The following is a 16,682-nucleotide window of genomic DNA, read 5'->3' as shown; positions in this document are numbered from 1 at the left end:
GAGATGGTCCCAGGGAGATCCCCATGGATCAGCCATCATTGCCATTGCACTGGGCACCCCCACGTGAAGGGGCAGCACAGGCCTATTCCCTAACACATCCCCCCATGCCCTCCTGCCCTGAACCCCTGGAGAACCCCAGCACAGCAGCACGCTCAGAGGGGCAATTCCTTCAGCCTGTTCCTGACCTCATCTTTGGAAGAAGAAACCAACCTCCAGAATCAGCACTAAGAAAATCCCTTTTATTATGGTTATGTGGCATGGGAGGCCAGCTGTACTGTCCTACCAGACACACGCACAAAGGGGTCTGGGTCAGAGAGGCTGGTTCATGTTTCTGAGGAAGAAGAGTTACTGCATATATATTTCTAGAAAAAAAAGATTTAGACAAATAAAATGATCAATGTACGGTAGGTTTCAGAGATGAATTTGAAACACTTCTGAAGAAACAATGGCACTTTATTGCCTCTGAGAGGAAGCTAACTGAATCAGCTTCTTCAGTGCATCCTTGATCTCCTGGTTCCTCATGCTGTAGATGAGGGGATTCACTGCTGGAGGAACTACTGAGTACAGAAATGACACCAACAGGTCCAGAGATGGGGAGGAGATGGAGGCGGGCTTCAGGTAGGTAAACATGCCAGTGCTGACAAACAGGGAGACCACGACCAGGTGAGGGAGGCACGTGGAAAAGGCTTTGTGCCGTCCCTGCTCAGAGGGGATCCTCAGTACAGCCCGGAATATCTGTACATAGGACAACATGATGAAAAGAAAACAGCCAAATACTAAACAGGCACTAACCATGATAAGTCCAACTTCCCTGAGGTAGGAATCTGAGCAGGAGAGCTTGAGGATATGGGGGATTTCACAGAAGAATTGGTCCACAGCAATCCCCTGGCAGATTGGTAGGGAAAATGTGTTGGCAGTGTGAAGGAGAGAATTGAGCATCCCAGTGCCCCAGGCAGCTGCTGCCATGTGGACACAAGCTCTGCTGCTCAGGAGGGTCCCATAGTGCAGGGGTTGACAGATGGCAACGTAGCGGTCATAGGACATGATGGTGAGAAGAGAAAACTCTGATGGTAACAAAAATAGAAACAGAAATACTTGTGCAGCACATCCCAAGTAAGAGATATCCCTGGTGTCTTTTAGTAAATTTGCCATGGCTTTAGGGACAGTGGTGGAGATGGATCCCAGGTCGAGCAGGGAGAGGTTGAGGAGGAAGAAGTACATGGGGGTGTGGAGGTGGTGGTCGCAGGCGATGGCGGTGATGATGAGGCCGTTGCCCAGGAGGGCAGCCAGGTAGATGCCCAGGAAGAGGCAGAAGTATAAGAGCTGCAGCTCCCGTGTGTCTGCGAATGCCAGGAGGAGGAAGTGGGTGATGGATCTGTTATTTAACATTTGCTTTATCTGGACGTATGAGCCTGTTCAAGGAGGAAAGATGACAACACATTAGGGTATATTTCTCTTACAAATATCAACACCCTCTGTCCTTATCCCATCCCAGCCACTACATGGCACCCCACTTTTTTGAGATCTTCCTTCAGCTCTGTAGCTGGAGCTGTGGTAGGTACCGGACAAGCATTTCATGCGGGGAAGGGTTTTTGCATGCTGTCTGACAAGGAGTCATCTCTTTGTGTGACTCTGTCAGAAAAACCTGCCCTAACCCAGAAGGGCTTGTCAGCCTTTGCTCTACCAGTGGTGAGGAATGGGGAAAGCAGAAGACAGGCTGAGAGGTTTTTCTGCTGCACTCAGGGAGAGCAGAGTTAGTTGAGTGAAGCAAGAGGATTTTCTGTGCCTTAGTGCAGAGTGAGAGCAGCTGGTCTGTCTTTCTGTCTTGTTCCCGTCTGCCCTGAATTGCACCTTTCTGAGTTCAAGTGTGATTACACTCCCGTGTTACCCTGAAAAGCAACCAGACACAGCTGAGAGCAGAGGGATCCACTGCAGAGCACCAGGTGACTCACCCTTTCCCCAAGTGTCAGCACCCCACTTTAGCCAATGACACCCACGGCTCACAGAGTCCCCTGGAAGCAGCAGACAGCTGGGATGGACACCCCAAGGAGAGAGCCAAGGGTCCAAACCACGGCAACTTCTTAAGGGAGAGCCAGCTCCTGGCCCAGCCTCACAGACTGCATTGCCCAGAGCTTCACGGCTTAGAGGAAAGCTGGGACACCTCATTGCTGGGGGCACATCTGCAGAGGAGGGCTCCCAAGCTCTGTGCCTGACTCTGCAGCTGAAACCCCCCTTCCCAGAGAGCCTGTCAGCAACACCAAGGGCATCTGAGCAAGGCAAGGAGAAGGACAGACGGGCTCTCAGGAAAGCCTTTCCCTTCAGCAGCTCTGCACAGCCCCTCCCAGACAGCAGCAATGCAGGACAGTCGCCCTCAGGCCCTGCTCAGTGGGAACTGGGCCCCTGGCAGCAGAGATGCACTTCATCCCTTCTGCTGGGCTGCTGGGCCAGGAGGTGACTAACGGCCAGGAGCCACGGGCTAAGGGCTGTGCTGGGTGGCAGAGGAGACAAGAGGAGTGTTGCTCAGGGAAGGAGTCTGCCCTGCAGCAGGGTTTCCCTTAGCATTTCCCTCCCTCCCTGCCCACGTCTCCACTGCCTCCAGCTGTCCAGGCTGGCAGTTCTGTCTTTGAGCCCATGTTTCCTCCCTGCCAGTGCTCACAGTCCCCATCCCAGCCCCTGTGAGCACAGCTCTGCCCTGCAGCCTCTCTGTTTGTGCAGGGCTTAAAGCACAGCCCACCCAAACCTGATGAAAATGTTAAGGTGATGCTGGTGTGTTCTGTAGGCTGGTGGGGGCTGAAGGCACTTACTGAGATTCATATTAAATATCATTGTGAAAGCTTAAGTGTGTCAGACCCTGCTCTCTTCTACACAGCTGTATTTCCTTTTCCCACCAAGATGAGCCAGAGAAAATAGGAAGCAGAGAGTCTAGAAAGAACCAACAGAAGGATGAAATCTCTGAGCTGGAAGTATTTGTGACAAATCCACTGTGAAATGAGCTGGGGAACATCTGGAGCTGTGAGCATCCCTGATCCATGCAGTAGCCTCTGGAGAGCAGAAGGACCCTGCCCTAGCGGGGGTCTTTCCTTCCCCCCACAGCTTCTCCCCACAGCGCCGTGGGGAGCTCCCCGGGCAGGCTGAGTGCTGACCCTGGCAGGCAGGCAGAGTCCCTGCCCCAGCACACAGCCCCCTGGGGTGCAGGGACCCTGCTGGGAAGGACCGCCCTGGGCACCCCTGCCTGCACACCCGGCTGCACACCCCTGCAGCCGGCTCCCCCAGAAGGCAGCCCTCATGCCCTGGCCCTCGCAGGGGGCACCAGGGAAGCCCTGCTTGGGAGCAGCTACTCCTCCTCCTCCTCCTCCTCCTCCTTCTCCTCCTCCTCCTCCTCCTCCTCTAGGCAGGAGGCATATTCCTGGCGGCTCTGCTGCCTTCCCCAGACCCCTCCCCGAGCTGCAGCTGCATTGCCCTGCACCCCCAGACTTACTGTGGCCAGGGCCCTGACGCTTTCTCCTCCTCGGAGCTCTCAGCAGCCTCCCAGCCCAGGCTGCCTTGAAGCTGTGTGTGCCTCGCTGCTCTGCCCTGGGTGCCTGCAGGCAGTGCCCCCAGCCCTGCTGCGCTTTGCAGAGGAGCTGCTCCTGGGCAGAGCTGTCTCTCTGCAGCGCTGCCCACTTGCCAGGAGCTCCCTGCGGCCCAGGAGCCCGGCCCAGCTCAGCACCACAGCAACAGCCCAAGGCAGTTTAATGACCCCTCAGGAGGGGTTGGAGACAAGTCCATCAACCTCAGGCACTGAGAGGTAGTTGATGAAACCTCTCAAGGAGTCAGTATCAGATACAAACTCCAAAGTTTCCTGCACTGTTAATGGCTCCCACTGAGGATGCTATTGACAAAAGCTCCCAAGGGGCTGGTTAGAGCAGAAAACTGGAGAAAATTATGACGGTAGACAAATGCCATTGAAAGGAAGATGTTCTGTGTGAACATGGATGTGTTATGTTAAGAGAAAGGGCAAACTGCTCACCTCCAGCCCCTGGGATGGGAGATCCTGTCCCTCTCACATCGCTCAGGACTCTTCCTGGGGTAGTATTCTATGGGGATGAGCAATAACAAGAGCATGACTACTGTACAATACCTCCCAATCTCCCAGGGTGGGAAGGGCTGGCAATGAGACTCGACTGCTGCACGGATCAGGTGGGATGTCAGCAGAGAGGAGGTGTCTGAAGAAGGCCTCATCTACTTCCTCCTCCTGATCAGGAGATCTGTAGCAGACATCCACCCACCGCAGTGGTGCCCATGATGTTCTCCCCTCTCCTGTTGACCCCTCAGCTCCCAGATGACTCATTGTCCATCCCCAGGCAGAGCTAAATGCGTTCCTGCAGCTCCCTCCCAAAGGGCTGCTTCCCCTCTGGGTCCAGACCCACGGCTTTATCAGTACCAGACCCCCAAGAAGCCACAGTTCCTCCAGGAGGGGTATTGGCAGTGCCCTGCAACTCCTCGTACTGTTCTCTTGTGAGAGACGCCCCAGTCAAGATGAACCAGCTGCATGCAAGCATTAAAAGCAATACACTGTGGTGCAAGCCATGCAGGCAGGTTTTGGAGCACATTAGGAACACCTGCCTGATAAGGGTGACTGAGAAACCTGTGAGGTAAAGTGCCCTGTGGGACTTCATCTTTACAAAGAAGAGCTGGCCAGGGATGTAACAGTCAGGGATGAGAAGGTAAAGTTGAGGCTCCTGAAAAAATGGCACCCTTAGATTTTTCCTCTTGTTTCCTCTCCTATTTTGCTTTTTAATTCTTATTTTTCCCTCTGACAATGAGAATGTTTTATCAGACTGTTTTTCAGCAAGAAAGTTGTCACTGACTGAGGAAGATTCTTTATAATTTTTCTGTTCTACCTGGCAAAGGTCAACCGTGGATGGAAAGACAGTCTTAAAAACAGAACAATTTTAAACACAGCATGTTTTTCTTTTCTCTGTTGGGCTTTGGTGTTCCTTGGTAATCAAACCCTTTCCAGGGAATAATTCTTCCCTCTTTTCTAACTCTCCTGCTTTCCTTCACTTCCCACACACTTCTGCATTTTCCCTGTTTCTGTCCTAATCAAAAAGCTAAAGCCACTTCACTGACGTGTTTTCCCTTTCACTACAATACATTTTTGATCAGCCTAAAATACATGTTTAAATAAGCTACAGTAAAAACTAGTGAGAAATCCCTATTTTTTCTCTATTGACTGTGAAGTGACTCTTGGGGAAAGAGCTCAAATACAAGAACTTACATACAGTTTACAGTGGATTCCTACTCTAGCCCCCATACTACGTTTGCTCTTAGTGCATAAAATGATGCCTTCTTGCGCTAGGCTAATTCTCCCCTCCTCTCTTTTGTTCTCCTTTCAATCTTTGTATGAATCTCTTATCCTTCTACACTCTTTTGCTCTGACTCATCTTCTTTTAACCTCCTGAAGCTGTTTCCCACAGTGACCATCTGCTGTTACTCAATGCAGCTCGGATGCTAAGATGTTGAACCATACGACCGTCACAGAGTTCCTTCTCTTTGGCTACTCCTCCCTCCACCATCAGGAACACCTAATGGCAATTACTCTCCTGGCTTTGTGTCTGGTGATCTTAGGGGGAAACTTGCTGATTGTTTCCCTCATCCTCGCTGAAAGAGACCTCTATGGGACCAGGTACCTTTTCCTCTGTAACCTCTCCTGTCTGGAGATCTTCATCACGACATCCGTCATATCCAAAGCCAGAGGAAACTTGCTGATGGGCAGCAAAGCCACTTCCTATCCAAGCTGCTGAACTCAGTGCTACTTCTACTCTCCTCTGGGCTACCTCGAGTTTGTCCTTCTGGCTGTCATGTCCTATGACTGTTCTATGGCCTTGTGTCACCCTCTTCAGTACTCCATGCTCATGAGCAGTCACCTTTGTTTTCAGCTACCATTGGGCTTGTGGACTTCGGGATTCCTAGCCACCATTGCCTCCACTGTCCTGGCTGCCAGGGTGCCCTTCTGCAATGCCAGTTGTGTGGACCACGTCTTCTGTGACAGTGTGCTTTTGATCAAGCTGTCCTGTGCAGAAACACTGATTGTTGAGCTGATCACCTTCATGGCCTCATCTATTATGCTCCTTGGCTCACTGGGCATGACAGCAACATCCTACCTTTACACCATTAACACCATCCTTACATTGCCCTCAGCTTTCTCGTGGCTGTAGACATTCTCTCAGGTATCGCCTGCCTCCAGCACTGCTGGGGTGGCTGAGCAGGGGCCTATGCAGCACAGTAGCACATGGTGTCCCCTCGGGTGCTGGCTGCCAGGTCCCTTCTGCCCGGCCAGCAGTGGGGAGACAGCTGCTTGGAGGTCTTAAGAGCCATTGCAACACTGTCCCCAACAAGGTGGAAGATAGGAGCTCTTTCAGTGTTTTCTTACAAGGAAAAGTCTTCTCGTCATCATTTGTAGTGACTGAAAAAGAGGGCGCTCCCATGGGAATTGTCCATGGGTCTACTCAAGTTTACTGTTATGTTGATCTCCAGCTCCTCAATATGCAATGGTCGTCCGGTCAGGATAACCTCACACCCTGCTAGAGAACATGGACCTCTGCTAGAATGCCTCGTTCAAAGGGAGAGCAGAAGGTAATCCCTGACCTGACATGGGGGAATGCTCTCCTGGAAGAGTTTTTCACAAGAAGACAGGGTGGGACTGGTGGAAGATGTGGAGGGCAGCTTTGACTACAGTGTGAGTGAAGTTGGTGGGGTTGAAAACCCTGAGGGAATTGAGCACAACAAATCATAGCCGTGCTGAACAGAGAAGAAGGATCACCTCCCCCAACTTGCTGGCAGTGCTCCTCCGAATGCAGCCCAGGATGTCGTTGGCCTTCCTTACTGCAAAAGTGCAAAGCCAGGAGAGGAGAAGGCGTTGAGAAGACCTAATAACAGCCTTCCTGTATGTTCTTGATATCAGAAAGAGAATGGAGCCAGGCTCTTCACTGTTGAGCCTGATGGGAGGATGAGGGCCAATGGGCATCAACTGAAACAAGGGAGGAAAAACTTTCTCCCCATCAAGGCGGTCATGTACAGGAGCAGATTTCCCAGAGAGCTTCTGTCATCTCCATTCTTGCAGCTTTTGAAGCTCAAAGTGAATAAAGCCCTGAGCAACTTGTTCTGAGCCCATAAGTGACCCTGCTTTGAGCAAGTTTGGCCTAGGAATCTCTTGAGGTTGCTGCCAGCATAAATGATTCAGCATTTCCTTCCACCACACATCTTGCCTTCATGATGGGAAGGGAAGCATTCAGGTTCCTGGTGACAACTGAAGGAAGCTGCGGAGCCACGGAAGAACGACATGCCGAGACGGGTTCAATGTGGGTGATAGAGCATCAATCTACTTGTGTCCTTATTGAGTCCAGGGTACATATTTTTATACTTATTATCTCTAATTATTATATTTTTATAATAATTAGGCAACGCTAATTATTTTGCCTACTAGTCACTAGCTGATTGGCTTAAGCTCTAAAGGTCGTATCCGCACGGTCCACTTACTTGCAGTTAGCTAACAGCACAAGCTGCTCATAACACTAAGTTTCTCATGTTACTATTTCTAATTCCTCTTGACTTGTTTTCGATACACAACAGTACCATAACACAATGTTTCTCAGACCATCGTTACCATAACACTGGGTTTCTCAGACCACTATTCCCAATTCCTCTCAACCTGTTTTCGACACACCACGGTACACAAGGCCGAAGTGTCCTTGACATTCTTCATGTATCAGCAGCTGCGAGCAGCTGCAGGCAAACCCTAGTGAGGCCCAGCATCAGCGAGGCAGCATCAGCCCTTAGAACAGGGTCTGGTCGTACAATTGCTCGGTAGGCTCAGGACCCTTGTCTCTGAGCCATTCTCTAACAGGAAGCCACAACATTTGGTCAGGTGATCTGTGGCTTCCTTGTCCCTCTCCAGGCATTGTAGTTCAAATTCAGGGTTGCTTGGCTGGTACCCTGAAACAGCCCTGATCATTTCCTGTGATTCACCTTTTCTTTTTTCCCTCTTTACCCACTCTTAGTTACTTCCCCTTGACCAACCCTGTACCCATCCATGAAAATCTCCCACCTTCCTCTTCCCTCACAGCTCTTTTTGTGTTTCTGAGATGACCACCAGGGAAATTCCTATCTTGGTCTGCAATACCACTGAACACAGGGGCCTCCTTTTCTTATCTCTAGTGTCCTACAATTCCTCATGCTATTATTTTGTCTGAGGCATCACATGTCAGGGAGAGCCACATGTATGCACATATTAAAATCTGGCCAATTGGAGATTCACTCGTGGGGCACCTTGAGAATCTCTGGGATTTGGGGATAGAAACCTCATGAAGTTTTACAAGTCGAAGTGGCCAGTCCTTTACTGGGGAGAGAATAACCCCATACAGGAGGGCAGGCTGGGACCTGACCAGCCCAGGACTGACCATCGTGAGAAGAGCCTGGACATTACAAGGGATGCCATGTGAGCCAGCGGGGCATGATCAGCATGAATAAGGCCAAGTGCACACAGGGAGCGGTAGGAGGAGTGTGGCCAACCAGACAAGGGAATTATCATGCCCCTTGACTCAGCACTGGTGTGGCCACATCTGGGCTACTGTGTCTGGGGGTGGGGCTCCCTGTTCTGGAGGAATGGAGGGGAAAATGGAAAAGGCCCTAAGGAGATCTGTGAGGATGGAATTTGGTGCCTGTGTAGAGAGGCTGAGGGACGTGGGGTTCCTTAGCCTGGTAAAGTGGAGGCTCAGGGCACTGTAGCAGATGCCTGCAGCTTGAAGGATGGTTTCAGAAATGATGAAGCTTTTCTTGGTAGTGGGAAGAGAAGGAAAGCTCCACAAAGTTCAGCTTGGAAAGCTCAGTCTGGATGTGAGGGAAGGAAATCTCACTACAAGGGTTGCGTTGTGGCGTAGGAGGTGCCCAGAAGGACTCTCAAAAAGCCCACAGCATTGTTTTTCAAGGAGCAGCCAGCGAGAGTGGAGAGACTTCAGTGAAGGTACAGAAATGCTGGGGTGACAGCTCAGTGGGAAAGCAAGACGGATGTCAACAGCCTGAAGGGAAAAAGGTGCATAAAGAGGACAGTAGAAAGAAGCCTGCAGTATTGGTGGCCAAGGGCTCTGGAAGGGCTGAAAGGCCACACAAGAACAAGCTCTTTGTCCCCTTGACTATGGTAGTCGCCTCTGTTGCTGAGGCCTACCAAGATAAACCTTATTTTCAGGTTCTGAAACTTGTTTTGTCCTCTCCCCTTATTGGGGAAGCTGGGGGGTGTTGTGCAGTTTCCCTACACATGACATTGCTCACCCTCACACCCCACTGCCCCCAGGAAGAGCCCTGAGGAACAGGACCTGCCATCCCAATGCCTGGAAAGTCAGGGCTTGGCCTTTCTGCTTCATAAAACAAACCAAGGGGTTTTGCAGCCTTACAGCCACCTGCACAGTGCCTTTGCCTACCTACAGCCACAGCCTCCAATTATCTGCTCTAACGAGTCCATGGGGAGGCTTTGTCAGTAATGGCCCTCAGTGGGGCCAATCAATGCTTCAAGGTACTTTGGGTTTTCTTCTGACTTCTTGAGTATTTTGCTCAGTCTCCTCTTAGTATCTGAGGCTCATGGACTCAGGGCCAAACACAACATGGGGCTCATTAAAATACAGAATGTCCTAACAAGCCATGCATTTTTCTCTTATTTTCTTGAAGTCTTTAGAGTTTTACAGCTAATTGAATAAATTTTGGAATGTAGTTAAGGAGGAACATTTCCAAATATATCTAATAAAAATGATTCTTCATTATAAAGAGCATATTATATTAATTTCAGTTTAGAGAAGAGGTGATAACAACATTCTGTCTCTGATATTGATGCACAGTGTCTCCTTGGGAGGTCTGGACAGTCCCTTGGGGTCCAACACAGTATGGACAACCTGGCTCCTCATTGCCCAGTCTCACCATTTCTCACATTGGCCCCCTGGGACTTGCATCACTTCTCCTTACATCAGTCTTCTCCACTGATCTCTGCAGCTGGATCTTACAGGTCCTTTGCACCACCTCCCACTGCTGTCCTTAGAGAACTGGCTGCCCACAGGCACAGAAGGGTTTTAGTTCCTTGGAAACAAAGAAATCTAAAGTATGATAAAGTTTCTTGATCAATAAAGACTGATCCAGAAGCATATACTAAATACAAGATATCACTAATGAGGTTGCCTTATGCGAGGGCTACTGTCAGGAGAAATACCTTAGGTAGGTAAATACACAAAGATAGATATAAGCACAATTAAAGTGTTGACTAAGGAGACAATGAGGCTGTTGACAGTTTTTACTCCCTGAAGTTCAAAAGAGTAACATAGGTGAGAGTTGTCTGAAGGTACAAACAATAAGGGAAGAAAAAGCTGGAGAATAATGGAAAGGGCCTTTGCCTCGGCAGTCTGCATCTGAAAAGGTGACGTGAGAAATGTTCATTGTATCCTGGCCAGGTGCAAATTCATGAAAGATTAGAGAAATTAAGTATGTGGTAATCCAGGCAGGGTATTGGCAATGACGTTAGACTGGAATATGGATTTTTTTTGGCATATGCCTTTTAAGAGGTCATGGGATTGGTAGAGGCTTCTTGTGGGAGGGGAGAAGCCAATGTTGCAGCCATCTTTGAAAGGGCCCACAAGGGCCACCCAGGGAACCACAGGCTGTACAAGCTCTCTTTGGTGAGGATTGTGCCATCAGTTAGAGTCCTCTTGGGTGACGTTCCTGGGCACCTAAAAGAGAAGAAAATGTCCAAATTCAGTTGGCAGGTATTTTCCAAGGGTAAATCATGCCCCGCTAACCTGATTGCCTGCAGGATGAAGTAAATGTTTTTGTGCGTGACATAAGAACAGTGGATGTCAGGTACCTCCAATGCAGCAAGACACTGGCCATGATCTCCCACAATATTCTCGTACCCACGTTAGGCCATTACAGTCTGGGTGGGTCGACAGACAGAGAGGTGAAACACCAGTTGGAGGCTCAGGCTCAGAGAGCTGTGGTGAAGGGGTCATACTCTACCTGGAGGCCAGGGGGAGATACTGGGGCATTGTGGGGAAGCACAGGGAAATCTCCTGGGATCTGGGCAATTTAACAACTCTATCCATGACCCAGAGGAGGCAATTCTGACAGTGTTTGTCAATGACAGTAAATTGAGAGGACCATTCCTGTGCCCTAGGGATGCTATTTAGATGAAACCTGGCAGATGAGAGGACTGTCCTGTCAGGAATTTCACAGGACAGAAGAAGGACAATGTCCAGGTCTTGCCCCTTGGAGAGACTGACACCCTGAAGTGACAGGAGAAGGGGCTGGGGAGCAGCTCTGCTGACAAGGCCTTGGCTGTGCTGGGGGTCAGGAAGCAAAACATTATCCAGCAGCGATCAACACAATCCAGCGTGAACTGATTGCAAAGGCAGCCAGCAGTGTCCTGAAGTGTTTAAAGAGGAGTGAGGAGAGTGATTCACTGTTGGAGAATGGCTCAGAGACAAGGGTCATGAGCCCACCGAGCAGTTGTACGATCAGAGCCTGTTCTAGGGGCTGATGCCGAGTCTTGCTGATGCTGGGCCTCACTAGGGTTTGCCTGCAGCTGCTCGCAGATCAGTAAAACCTAAACAGGAGGTGAAATAACAAGCTCCTTCTGTATACCAAGAGGACTTCAGAGAGCCTTCTCCCAGGTTTTCCCCTCTCTAATTGTACCTTCTCACACATAATTTCAGGGAAGTTGCTCCTACAGCTAAAAACTAACTCATGTACATCAGCTGATTATGCATTACCATCCAGTACATAATTATTTAACCCAACAGGATGAGGGTGGTAATCATTAGGGGTGTCAGGAGCTCTACCTCCTGGGGGGTATACCAACAGAAGAGCCCTTGATAAATTTGAAATTAAGTCCCCAGGAGGAAGATTATGTAAAAGATACAGCCTGGGCTGTATGGGCCAAAGGCAAAGGGGTTTTGGTCCCAGTTATAAAGAATGTGTTAATACAAGGGGAAGATCAATAGGCTGTTAATGATCTGTTGTTAATGCCAGGGGTAGGATGTAATTTGCTAGGTAGAGATTTACAAGTGCAATTAGGAATAGGTGTGGTGCTGGATGAAGGAAAACTGGTGGTTAAATTACTAGAATTATGGGAGGAGAATCAGGGAGGATATTCAGGAACCAGAGCATGACTGTGTGGATTTTATAAGTTATCAAACAAAAATAAGAGAAGATCTGTTAGAGGAACCTTTGCCCTATAGGGAAAAACTATTTATTGATGGGTCCTCTTGATGCCTAGAAGGAAAAGAATATTGGGTTATGCAATTATCGAGGGGCAGAAGATGGAAGTGTTTGAAAAGGGGAAATTACCTTCTGGGTGGTCAGCACAAGCCTGTAAACTCTATGCCCTAAAACAGACATTGGTATATTTGAGAGATAAGGAAGGGACAGTGTACACAGACTCAAAGTATGCATTTGGAGTGGTCCACACATTTGGACAAATATGGGAAGGAAGAGGGCTTATAAATACAAAAGGGAAGGAGCTAGTACACGAGTGGCTGATCAGAGAAGTTTTAGAAGCCCTGAAGCTCCCTACAGAAATTGCAATTGTGCATGTGAAAGGACATCAGAGGGGAGCATCAATGGAAATAAGGGGGAATAATTTAGCAGATTAAGTAGCCAGAGAAGCAGCTACAGAATTATCATCAGTAGTTTTATTGGTAATAACAACGGGGGATTATGAGAATTTAGCCCCAAATTTCACAGAACAAGAGAAGGTTATACTTAAAAACAGTGGGGAAAAAGATCCAGAAGGAAAATGGACTTTACCAGATGGAAGGTAGATGTTAAACAAAACATTATCATGAGAAATTCTGTCATTAATACGTCAGAAAATACATTGGGGAACACAATCACTTTGTGATCATTTTCTTAGACAATATGGGTGTATAGGAATATATATGGAGGCTAAACAACTAGTTGATTGATGTCTGATTTGTTAAAAAGTGCACAAAAAGGTAATGAGAAAAAGGTGGCTGGGGAACAGGAGCTAGCCGTACAAAGCCTCCAGGTAGACTTAACAGAGCTACCTCAAATACAAGGGTGGAAGTAGTTGTTGGTATTAGTGGCTCACTTAACTCACTGGGTGGAAGCAATCCCCCACACCAAGGGCAATGGCAACCATGGTATCCAAGGTGTTACTGGAAAACATTATCCCAGATATGGATTCATAGAAAGAACAGACTTGGGCAGAGGAAGACATTTCATTTCAAAAATTACGGAACAACTACCTGAAGCCTTACGGATCGCCTGGCCCTGGCACCCTCGGAGCTCTGGGAGAGTTCTGCTCTGTGTGCCGGCAGGGGGAGAGCGCAGGGCGAGCTGCCTCCCGGGGCATGCCGGGAGCTGTAGTCTTCCGGCTCTGGACGGCGGGTGCCATGCTGTGCTTGCCCCAGGGCATGCCGGGAGCTGTAGTCTGCCGGCACCGGACGGCGGGTGCCATGCTGTGCCTGCCCCAGGGCATGCCGGGAGCTGCAGTCTGCCGGCACTGGACGGCGGGCGCCATGCTGTGCCTGCCCCAGGGCATGCCGGGAGCTGTAGTCTGCCGGCACTGGACGGCGGGCGCCATGCTGTGCTTGCCCCAGGGCATGCCGGGAGCTGTAGTTTTCGCGGGCCCGGCCGCCGGACAGCTGCGCTGCTCTCTGCGGAGCGTGGCCCGGCGCAGCCCTCTCTACCGCCGCGGCCCCCGCAGCGCGGCTCGAGGTGCAGTTTCGGTGCCGGTTTTGTGTGTTTTCCTGCGGGCTCCCGGCTGCTCCCCGAAAATGCGGTCCTGCAGCCCCGGGGCCGCGCAGGCGCGGTGGGGGCGCCCTCTGCAGCGATCGCGGCTCCCTCCGCGGTTACCGGCACCGTGACGCGGCGGTGCTTGCGGAGCGGCGCCGCCTCGCCCGTCGCTTCCTCCCGGTCAGGAGCCGCCGCCGCCCCCCCCCCGTGCGCGGTGCCGCCGGGCGCTCTGCGCGCCGATCGCGGTCCTGCAGCCCGGCGGTCGCGCGCCGGCTCTGGCCCCTCCGGCGCAGGCGCGGTGCGCGGGAGAGAGAGGGGCGGGGCGGGGCGGGGCGGGGCGGGGCGGGGCGGGGCGGGGCGGGGCGGGGCGGGGCGGGGCGGGGCGGGGCGGGGCGGGGCGGGTGGCGGTGAGGGGAGCGAGCCCCTTGGGCGGGGGGGGGGGTGTCTCCTGGGGGCGGGGGGGCGGGAAGCGGCACATTGGGCTGTTAGCGGGAACATTTTTGTTTCAGTTTTTACGATAGTGCTAGATGAGTAGTTCTTTTTTTTCTTTTATGCTCTTTGAATTGTTTTTTTGCCAGTTTCTTTTATGATATATTAAAATTGCTAAGTGTTTCTAAAAGCTGTGGGACTTTTAGATAATTATTTTCTGGTGGCTTTATCTGTGCAGGGCTTTTTTTACTTTATTCTTTTTTTCTTGTGTCAACTTTTCTGTTCTTCTGGTGGATGTGCATACTGTTTTCAGCTCCACTGGATTTCAGAAAAGGGAGGGAGCAGGGGAAAGCCAATGCATGATGTAGTGTAGGCGTTTGCCTCAGCTCTTTGTGACTTTCTTTACCGCTGTGTCTTCCTTCACCTTCCTTCCTCCCGTGTACTACTTTTCTAGGATACTGCTTTGATATGTCTCAATGTTTTTTGAGAAACAGTGATGACCATCATAAACTAAAGATCTTGGCACTCTTGGCTTGCCCAAAGGCTTTCTTATACTCTGAATTGCAATGGCATAGCTATCGTAAAGAACAAACATTGCAGGAGTTGCTAGTGGGACTGTGAACAGTAAATGGGACAGATCCGTGACACCAGCAGTGTGCTGCAGCTGGATTAGGCTTCATACCTCACCAGCACTGAAGGAACCAGGCCTGTGTGAACTCAAACCGTGAAAGGAGATGTCCAGATACAATTTCCAAGTGGGTACAAAATGCTGATCACATACATACACTCTGAAACACTGTAAATATTATCCGACAAGGAAATTGTGACAAATTCACATTTCTACTGACTCACACTGCTACTGTAATGCTTTAATAACAGAAGACCACAGCGCCCACAGTTTCCTTCCCACTGGAAATGGAATAGACTGCAGCATATGCTTTCACTGATAGAAATTAAAAGTATTCTGACATTAATTATTAACATTTAAATCACATTTCAAATATTAAATGCAAGAGAAGTCATGTTATTTCCCTGGGAAAGCTAACTGCTTTCAGGGTCTAATGACAGTGAAATGAGCCTTCAGTGCTGCCAGCCTTTCCGGCTTCTTGCCCTCCCAGGGCCGCAGAGGCCCTCAGTAGATGGTGAGGTGTCCTGCCTGCAGTGGCACTGAATGTGTTTGAGCCATTCAAACATGTTCATGTCACCTAAAACATTCTACCGGTGGTGATTAGGCAACGGATACAAAATGTTCTCCTTTTTCAGAAAGTCGGTATTCAAGATACTCCTGTGGGATATGTAAGTATTTTTTGGTGAGTGTGCTCTCGCACCGTGTGTTCTGTGGGTCTGCGTGTGCCTTTCATCACACAAGTGAAAAGGCTGCTGAGTAAAGGGCTGCAGGGTGGGGAACATCGACAGGATGTGGTTTACACAGCTTTTTGTTGAATTGTTTTGCTTAGTTTCAATTTTTTTTTAGCAGTGAAACGAGAACACAAGCTGAACCCATAGCGTTTCTTTCAAGATAACTAGAATTCAGTAATTCAGTTACTGTGGAGGAACGCCTAGTGATTCCTTGTACAATTAAAAGTCATTAGACTAAACACCTGGCATTTTAGTGTACCAAAATCAGAGGCCTTAGGTGAACAGGATTTCAGATACTAGAGAATCTGCCAACCAGGATAGACCTGCCCAGTCAAACCTCCTACGTACTGTAGATGGAGATAAAGTCCCCATAGGGCACATTAAAATTATGCTGGGGGAGACAGTCTGGGTTATTCCTGCCTCTGGTAAAGGTAAACTCATGCGTGGGATTATTTTTGCCCAAGGACCCGGGTGCAGTTGGTGGGTAATGCAGAAGGACGGGGAATTCAAATGTGTGCCTCAAGGGGATTTGGTTTTGGGTAAAAATAGCTGATGAATTGAACTGTATGATGTTAATTGCTAAATAACCCTGTTATTGAAGATGGTCATCACTACGGTTGGTACATATTATACTAACGACATCAGATTAAGAATCACCCAGGTTAATGAGAAATGAACTTTGATAGATTCAGGACTGAATTGGTGCCCAGCAACTTCCTTGAGATCAACATCTTCAGCCCGCAATCTGTGAGCATGGACCACACCAGATACAGCTGCTAGGAGCTCCAGATGTAGCAGAGGCTACGTGCCCTCCTCCTGCTGTGCCCAAGACCACCCGCTCCACCCACCGAACCAACAGCACATCACCCTGCCTGACTTAAAAGACTGTCATGACAGTGGACCCCAAACTTATGGACTATATGAACTCACTATACATGTTAGAGGGATGGCCTAGAGCCTAAGGGAATGATATCTGTGTGTATACCTCAAAAACCAGGAAATGGGATGGTGATTCCTTAGAACGTACTGGGAAACATGGAACCTGAGCATAACATAAATGGGATGGAATAAGGGGTGGATACTGTCCTGGTTTTGGCTGGGATAGAGTTCATTTTCCTTCT

The 16,682-nt window shown here is 49.7% G+C and overlaps 1 protein-coding gene and 1 long non-coding RNA gene across 2 annotated transcripts; one reads left to right on the top strand and one right to left on the bottom strand.

Annotated features, from left to right (window-relative positions):
• Positions 1–453: 453 nt before the first annotated feature.
• Positions 454–1,389, bottom strand: LOC122153033 (olfactory receptor 14A16-like). Its single transcript, XM_042789156.1, has one exon. It carries the CDS (start codon positions 1,387–1,389, stop codon positions 454–456), a length of 936 nt encoding a protein of 311 aa, XP_042645090.1.
• A 12,337-nt stretch (positions 1,390–13,726) lies between these two features.
• On the top strand, positions 13,727–16,418 carry LOC122153146. The gene is made up of 3 exons (XR_006164987.1): positions 13,727–13,953; positions 15,466–15,498; positions 16,248–16,418. It is a non-coding gene; the product is annotated as an uncharacterized LOC122153146 (long non-coding RNA).
• The last annotated feature ends 264 nt before the right edge of the window (positions 16,419–16,682 follow it).

Source organism: Tyto alba, unplaced genomic scaffold, assembly GCF_018691265.1.
Source record: "Tyto alba isolate M040663 unplaced genomic scaffold, T.alba_DEE_v4.0 Super-Scaffold_15, whole genome shotgun sequence".
Taxonomy (NCBI): domain Eukaryota; kingdom Metazoa; phylum Chordata; class Aves; order Strigiformes; family Tytonidae; genus Tyto; species Tyto alba.
The sequence above is the reverse complement of the archived record's forward strand: the minus strand, read 5'-3'. Positions and strand labels throughout refer to the sequence as shown.

Excerpts from the sequence above, each read along its gene's own strand:
- LOC122153033 (XM_042789156.1), bottom strand. The coding sequence starts at position 1,389 with ATGTTAAATAACAGATCCATCACCCACTTCCTCCTCCTGGCATTCGCA.